Source organism: Lagenorhynchus albirostris, chromosome 12 (genome assembly GCF_949774975.1).
Source record: "Lagenorhynchus albirostris chromosome 12, mLagAlb1.1, whole genome shotgun sequence".
In the NCBI taxonomy this organism is placed as follows: Eukaryota; Metazoa; Chordata; class Mammalia; order Artiodactyla; family Delphinidae; genus Lagenorhynchus; species Lagenorhynchus albirostris.
In genome coordinates, this window is record NC_083106.1 from 34,158,021 (window position 1) to 34,166,858 (window position 8,838).

General features: G+C 33.3%; 1 protein-coding gene across 1 annotated transcript; it reads left to right on the plus strand.

Moving 5' to 3' along the window:
- Positions 1-244: 244 nt before the first annotated feature.
- On the plus strand, positions 245-3,605 carry LOC132530458 (protein LEG1 homolog). The gene is made up of 4 exons (XM_060167670.1): positions 245-362; positions 680-864; positions 1,755-1,855; positions 3,359-3,605. Exons 1-4 carry the CDS (start codon positions 245-247, stop codon positions 3,603-3,605), a joined length of 651 nt encoding a protein of 216 aa, XP_060023653.1.
- Positions 3,606-8,838: the final 5,233 nt, after the last annotated feature.

Sequence of the window (8,838 nt, forward strand, 5' to 3'; positions counted from 1 at the left end):
CAGTAGTTGTGGCGCTTGGGCTTAGTTGCTCAGTGGCATGTGAGATCTTCCTGGACCAGGGCTCGAACCCATGTCCCCTGCATTGGCAGGCAGATTCTCAACCACTGCGTCACCAGGGAAGCCTGGGTTTCTGTTTATTAATTTTTTTACAACAGTGATGGGAAGGCTGACACAGTTCTTTATAAGAAAAATATTTTGTGCATTTCTGTAAGCCTAATGTATCTAGTATATCTACAGCTTAAAAATGAGCCTTGTAAGCCCAGCCCTTGATCCTTTCTCTTTAGTTGATCCCACCCGAAGGGCAGACTGTGGCCATGAATCTGGGGATCATCTATGTATCTCTGTGGACAGTTGGTGGGCTGGTGAGTTTAAGGTAACAATCAAAACTCAAATTGATGACCTTTCCTCAAAGAATCAATTCAATCTAGAATCCCAATTATAGAAACAAAAATAGAAATGAGAACTACTGCTTTTACAAAAAAAAAAAAGGAAAAATCTCTTTGACCCAAATATTGTGAATGTTTTGACATGAGGTTTTACACTATTTTAAAAATTAGTAGTTAATTTATCCAATTATGAAAATATCAATTAGAGAAAACTAGTAACCTCAAAACTTGCTTTAAATACATAGGACAAAAGTAGGAATTTGTAATACATTAATAACTTTTTGTTTATACAGATCTTAATTATTATCTCTCTGCAATACCCTTCCTTGCTATGGTTGATTCTGGCATAATGGGAATATCATCAGACAATGTCACCTTTCTGCCACCATCCAAGGATCAGATGAATTTTTGTTATAATGTTTCTAGCTGTTATTCATCCTTTCCAGATACAATGAAAAAATGGAATAAATTTTACCAGGTTTTGGCGGGGGTTTTTTTAGGGTTTTAAGTAATACTCTTCGAGAGTAGTCAAGTATATTTTGAATAATATTTAATGTAAGATTTTTTATGCATCGAACAGTATGTTCCTAAGGAATAAAGTTCTAGTATCTAAATCTTTATTAGGATGACAACAATATTCATATGAGTAGATTACTGCATGACATCATATCTCATTAGCACCCACATTAATATGAAGACTGCCCTATCCATTCTTTTCACACCAAATAAATTCTATTCAAAACCTGTAGAAATTATGTCTTCATAGTGCATGTTCATCACATTTTCAGGTCAAGTGAGCAGTAAACTCTATAAATACTACTAGGGAATAGATTGCGGTGAATTTGATCAGCTTATGTCAACTCACTTTATAAACCATCACCTGCGCTGACTAAAATGGTAATCTGACAATCAGAATCAAATGTTGATGTCCAAAGTGAAGTGTCACGGGTGAGAGAGTAAATGACCAAAGATCAGGTTTCCCTTTAGAGAACTTGTTCATTATACTGCATATGATTAGGTGAAAATACTCTTATACCTCCTCCCATTTCTGACTTTTACAACTTTGTGGAAAGTTCATTGCACGGCAAGAGAAAAACAAATAAATGAAATACTACAGTATAAAATTCTGAGCATTTCAAAACCATATGGTTTATTTCTTTCAAATGGATTCAGTAATACTAGTAATTATTATAGCTAATATTAAGCTCTTTGGGGAGAATTAAGCATTAAGTTTTTTATACTTTAACTCTTAAGTGTTCTCCCCTCATTTAGAATATTGAAAAATTATATTTATAAATAGAATTGATTTTCAGAAAGAGAGATTGTTATAATTGCGTAAATATTAATAACATTTTCCTTCTTGGATAGCAGGTAAAGTCGTATTCTAGAAACTTTGATGACCTCTTGAAGTACTTATGGGTTGCACATGTCTCATCCCTGAAGGTTGTTCATGAAAAATTTCACAGTAGGTAAGAATGGATCTAAAGTTATTTTTTTAATCTTACACTATCTTTCTATCTTACACTATCTTTTTCACTGAAATGTTTTTCAATTTACCTATATGTCAACCATCGGGAAGTATTATGATAAAGATAAAACTGATAAGAAAAAATTTTACTGGATAAAACTTGAAAGTATTTTATAAGTAGGTATATTTCCAGACCAGGTGATACAGATAATACAGATATAACATTATTCATTACAAATTAAAAATGAAAATTTCTTTGTCAATAAGAAGAGAAAATGGAATGTAAATTGAAAATAGTATGGAGAGTCCTCAAAATATTAAAAATAGAACTACCATATGATCCAGCAATTTCACTTCTGGGTATTTTTCTGAAAAAAAAATGAAAACACTAATTTGAAAAAAATATATGCACCCCTCATGTTCATTGCAGCATTATTTACACTAGCCAAGACATGGAAACAACTTAAGTGTCCACCGACAGATGAATGGATAAAGAAAATGTGGTATATATACACGGTGGGATATTATTCAGCCATAAAGATGAAGGAAATTTTGCCATTTGCAATAACATGGATGGACTTTGAAGGCATTACTCTAAGTGAAATAAGTCAGACAGAGAAAGACAAATACTGTGTGACCTCACTTATATGTAGAATCGTTAAAGCAAAACAAAACAAAAACAAAAACCCCAAAAAACAAAAACCAAGCTCATAGACACAAAGAACAGATTGGTGGTTGCCAGAGGTGGGAGGTAGGTGAAATGCGGGAAAGGTGTCAAAATGTACAAATTTCTAATTATAAAATAAATGTCATGAAGACATAATGTACAGCATGGTGACTATAGTTAATGGTATTGTATTGCATATATGAAAGTTTCTAGGAGAGTAGATATTAAAAGTTCTCATCACAAGAAAAAATTTGTAACTGTGTAGGGTGACTAATGTTAACTAGACTTGTGGTGATCATCTTGCAGTATACACAAATATCAAATCATTATGTTGTACAACTAAAAAAAAGAGAAAAATTGTCTAGTATATATCATTAGGAAAAAATATCAAACTACCTGAAAATCAGGAAAAATTCTCTATAGGTTATTTCATTTTTCAGTGGTTACCTGAAATGAAAATCATGTGTTCTTAAAGAGATATCCAAATCCAGCAGAAATTGAAATTGCTAATCCTTTTTGATTTATATCTTTACATTTGAAACAATGAGAGTTGGTCACATTCCAGAGTTTATGCAAGTAGAGCATGTTTTATGGAAAAGGCAAAACATTTGACTAAAAGTACATATTTTCTGGGATGATAATTTCTAGATTTAAATTCTAAGAACATCTCTTCAAAGTTTCAAATCTAGGGGCTAAATCAATACCATGTTTTTACAGTCTGTAATCTAAAAAGTAGAATAATGTAGTTTTGAAGAAATTAGCTGTTTTGTAAGTTCAGTTGGCAAAGTTCTGAGTAGACTAATTCTAAATGCATACTCCCCCTCACTTGTCTATTAGGTTACAACATTACTCTAAACAAGAAGCAGAGTTTGAAAGCAGCAGGGCTTTGTTTGTGGATTATTTAGCTCCACCCCTCTTCCCTTCAGCTTTGATTAGAACATATGGACTCCAGAAGGGCCTGCCAACACAAATGCTTGTTAGTGGGAATAAAGCCCCCTTCATCAGTGACTTTACAGGCTTTCAGAACACAGTCCTGCTTGGTGTAAATTTTCTCCACAAAGTGTATAAGTATACAGGGAAGTGACACAAAGACTTTATTTTTTTGTAAATTCTATATGTTGTGTTGATTTCATAGGTAATGAAATATCATTAGAATCATAATTATGAATCACTACAACAGATCGTCTAAAGAAAGAAATGTTGACTTCCTGTACGTATCTGTTTCAAAGTTTTCACAATAACCTTTGTAAGCTTTTTTTTTTTTTAATTTATTCTTGGCTGTGTTGGGTCTTCATTGCTGCTTGCAGGCTTTCTCTAGTTGTGGCGAGAAGGGGCTACTCTTTGTTGCGGTGCACAGGCTTCTCAGTGCGTTGGCTTCTCTTGTTGTGTAGCACAGGCTCTAGGCGCATGGGCTTCAGTAGTTACAGCACACAGGCTCAGTAGTTGCAGCGCACGGGCTCTAGGGCATGCGGACTTCAGTAGTTGTGGCACGTGGGCTCAGTAGTTGTGGTGCACAGACTTAGTTGCTCCATGGCATGTGGGATCTTCCTGGACCAGGGATCGAACCTGGGTCCCCTGCATTGGCAGGCAGATTCTTAACCACTGAGCCACCAGGGAAGTCCTCTTTGTGGGCTTATGATGGGTTTCATTTAATGGGACATATTATAGGCCCTCCCTTACTTAGCATGTCCACTCTTCTGGGGTCTTTGCACAAAAACAGCAGATCAGTACCACCACATTTTAGTTTGACAAGGAGATAAGAGAAACCTCTATTTATTTCTTGGATAAGTTTTGCTATTTTATTTTATTTTACTTTGTTTTAAAATGAAAAATATAATAATGATACTTGCCATGACTAACAGAACCATGAAATAATTTTATGTGAACTTTCTTCAGCCAGTTCTACAGATTATAGACATAAAGAAAAAAATCTGATCCCCTAAATTTCTGGTTTTGGAGGAGGTATATTTCTCCAAAATTTCCAAATCCTAGGCTTACTAATAGTGGAAAACAGAAGAAATCACATAATGGTAAATTTGAAAATTACTGTATCATTCAATTTCCCAGATACTATTTACCATTTACCCTTGTTCTATTGAGGAAAAAAAATATATATATATATATTTTATATATATATATATATATATATATATATATATATAATTTCTATTCCCTAAAGCCAAATTCAGAAATAAGATATGAGTCAAAATAAAAATGAATGCATTGTAAATTTAAAATTGTGTATGCCTTACTTAGGTTAACACGATATTTGAATAAATAAACTTTGAATTATAATGGCAAAACTCAATAGGATTCTATTTCTCCCTCGCATAATGATTCAGGATGTTTACTCAATTGAAAGGAGGCTTTCTTCCATGGTGATTCAGGGACTTAGGATCCTTCAATCTGTGGCTCCGTCAATCTTTACAGCTTCACCATTGTATGCTCAGTACAAAAATCAAAAGAATTAGAGAGCTTAAAGAGAGACCCCCTTTTAAAGGCCTAGGACTAGAAGAGATAAGCATAACTTTATCTCACATAACTTTGGCAAAAATACAGCCCCACTGGATGGAGGATGGGAGGGACTTGGGAAAGTTCATTCTTGCCTGAGCCCCACTGATAGGGGAATCACAAAATCTGTTGAATTTCCAGTCATCTTTGCCACATTGTCAGATACAGAAAGTAAAATCTAGGCCAAGATGATTTAACAAACTTGAACTTCCCAGTATGTAAAGAATGAGGGATGAGATGAATGGTTAGAGTTTATTTCATTTAAAAACTATAAAATTTCTAAATTTTTGTAAGCTCTACTTTTACTAAAATTAGCTTTGGATTTAGTAAGGAGTTTTGAATTCACTGTAGGCTACAATAAAAAAGAAAAAGATGCAGAAAAGAAACAGTAAATTGGAACATAGTTAAACGAGTTACCTAGCTTCCTCACTTCCTCTAGTAATTGCATGCTGCCACTGATGCTCAGAATTCAGAAACCGTGCTGAAAACCCTGGCAGATGTTTTTAGTTAATTCAAGTATAGACAAAATAATAATAAATAGAATATCATTAATCAAAATATTTTTACAGTTGAACATGTCTGGTTCATAGTTAACATATATTAAACTTTTTAACGTAATATTCAACTACATTTTTGATATAAAAAAATTTAAGATTTTTCTTTACACTAGCAACTGCACTAAATTTTCTTGTATTTTAGCCTTTATGCCATGATATATTTGTGACTTCAAGTCTCCATTACTTCGGCATTTAAAAAAAATTATTTATTTATCATAACCAAACTTGGGAAAAGTCATGCAAGGGAACGTATAGTCTGCAGATTATACCACTTGCTTGTGTGGCTGCCCTGCCTCACTCTTAGTGTGGAAAAATACGGGGAAAAGAGTGATTCCTGACTCCTGAGACTTTGATGTGTAAGTTCTAACCAATCCCAGTCAAGGACCTCCTGTAGAAGAATTAGGGGTAGAGCAAGAGTCCAGGGATGTTATGCAAATAACTGCTCATAAAATAAAGTAATGGGAAATAAATATGATTTTCCCAACAGAGAACTAGTAGAAGAAAAAAGGGCAGTAGCTCAAGCTCAAGTCTTCTGTATCCTCTTTCTTCTTCATTAACTGATCAATCCATTCTGACATATTTGGTCCACCCAAAATTCACCATTACTACTTTTTTTCTATTTCCTAATAACATTTCATTTTATGACTATTATTTTCCTTATTTTTAAAATATATTCAACATGTCTGTTATTTAAAATTCAAACACTACAGAAAGTTATTAAATGCAAATAAAACTTATCTTCTCCATCATCATCACTTAACCTCCATACCATGATTTCTTGCCTGATATATATACTTACATATATTTAAGTTTTGGGCCCACTTCTACAAAAATAATTATATGAACTAGTGAATATAAATAAATTAATAAATTATTTGATAAAAACTCTGTATTTGCATAAAAGAGATTATATGAATGGAACTGTTCTATGCTATGTATTTTTAACTAATCATGTATATTTTAGATATTAGCAAGTTAACAAATATTAACAGACATCATTCTCTTTAAATAATACATAACTTTCCACTGAATGGATTTATATTCTTTCCAGTTTTAAGCAATGCAAAGTGACATTTGATGTCTACTTTCATTAATTTAATTTGTTGGAATGGTGACAGATTAAATTGCTGGGAATGAATGTATGATCAGGTATTGCCAAATGGCAGTGAAAGAGTGTGGTATAGATTATGTTCTTATCAAAATAAAGACACACACACAAAAAAACCCCACACAAACTGTTTATTAAGATTCATAATTCTGCATAGACACCAAAAATGAGTATCAGCAAACTTTAAAATTTGCAATAGTCTAATATGCAAAAAATATCACTTCACTTTTTATGGGTCTTATTCTTTTAATCACTGCTGTATCCACTATTCTCTTCAGTTACTTATGTATCTTATAAATTTGAATATGAAGGCATAACATAATTTTAAAGAGCAAAACATGTTTTATTTTAAAATGTATATGAAAACATGCTAATTTTATACTAATTGAAATTAATTTTGTTGAATTGAATTTTGTTTTAAATAATTTCATCTTTTGGGATCAAAGTTAAAATTTTACCTACAACTTTTAAATGTCTTTAAATTTTCTAGGAAAGCTGTCTCTCGTTATATGGGAAAATTTAATGAAGTTACAAGAAAACTGTTTCTAGAGATTTTGGAATTCATTCTTCATTGTTTTAACTAAATACTCCTGGAAATGTATAATAAAATAAAAATCCACAATGATAAATTTTCAAGGAACAGTGTTCTCCAATAATAACTAAAATGTTAACTGTCCAGTATAGATTCAGTTGAATAACTGGCAAATGCTGGTAAGTTAATAAAGGTAATAAAACACTGATTGGACTTTTGGGATATTATTCTACTTAAATTAATTTCATGAAATTTAGAGGAACAGATTTTCATGGACAGTAGTCAAGAGGCAGAATATTTTAAATGAAAATCTGAATAGTGAATTTGAATTTCTAAAATGCTTAAAAATGAACTATTGGTTTAGAATGTATTACCTGATTTAGCAATGTTCTCTCTGAAAAAATTTAAAAATTATGTTCAGAAATTTTTAGTTCATATTTTATGGAATACTTCATTTTTACGGAATACTTCAGGGTCACAGAGGGCAACATTTCTCTCCTTTAAGAACAGATAGAGCTTCCCTGGTGGTGCAGTGGTTGAGAGTCCACCTGCCAATGCAGGGGACACAGGTTCGTGCCCCGGTCCGGGAAGATCCTACGTGCCGCGGAGCGGCTAGGCCCGTGAGCTATGGCCGCTGGGCCTGCGTGTCCGGAGCCTGTGCTCCGCAACGGGAGAGGCCACAACAGTGAGAGGCCCGCGTACCGCAAAAAAAAAAAAAAAAAGAATGAGGAAGAAGGTGGTCTTTTTCCCCTCCCCGCTTTTCCTTTGATTATAGAAGTGTAGCCAACTAAGTTCTCAGGGCACAGCACCATTTTGCTAGCCTGCCTGAAAGCCTCAGAAGTGTCCTATTCTAATAAATCACTTCTTATTTATCACTTTGCCTCTCACCGAATTCTTTCTTCGCTGAGCCATAAAGAACTGGAGCTCCTTGGAGCCCCCTGAAACTGACCTACTTTGTTCCTTTACTCTGTCCCTATCACTGGGAAAACCTTTAAATGAAAACTTCATGGGGCTCTACAAGTCACCACCTCCTAGCCAGTGGATACTGTCCTACGAGAGCAACCTTGAGAAATTTGATCCTTAAGCATTCATTATCAATTGTGGACCAAAGGAGGGGAAACTTACCTAATTGCTGTACACTTGTTGTCAGTGAAAACACACACACAAAAACCCTAACAAACTAATTATATATTCTATTTGCCAGGTCAGTTTTATGAGTTTTAAAACTTTAATTGAATGTCAGTACTTCATTTTAAAATGTTCTGGACTTTGGTTATAAATCAGTAAGACATTGCTCTAAATTTCATGAAATCGGGTTACATAGGATAACAACAGAAGAGCCATACAAGTTTATTGTCTGTTTATTAATTTCTTAGTGATTTGTGATAGCTTAATACAATTTTCTTTAGATCCTAAACATTTTAAGCGTTAATGAATTCAAAAATCAAGAGTTATTAATTGAGCAAAATAATCATTGCATTAAGTTGAATTTAAAGTTAGGAATGCATGGACAAAATCCTAACAAATGAGCATAAGTCAAAAACACCAAAAACAAGAAAACTGTATGATTATAATATTTTGAAATTACTGTTCAATTTGTTAGAATTGT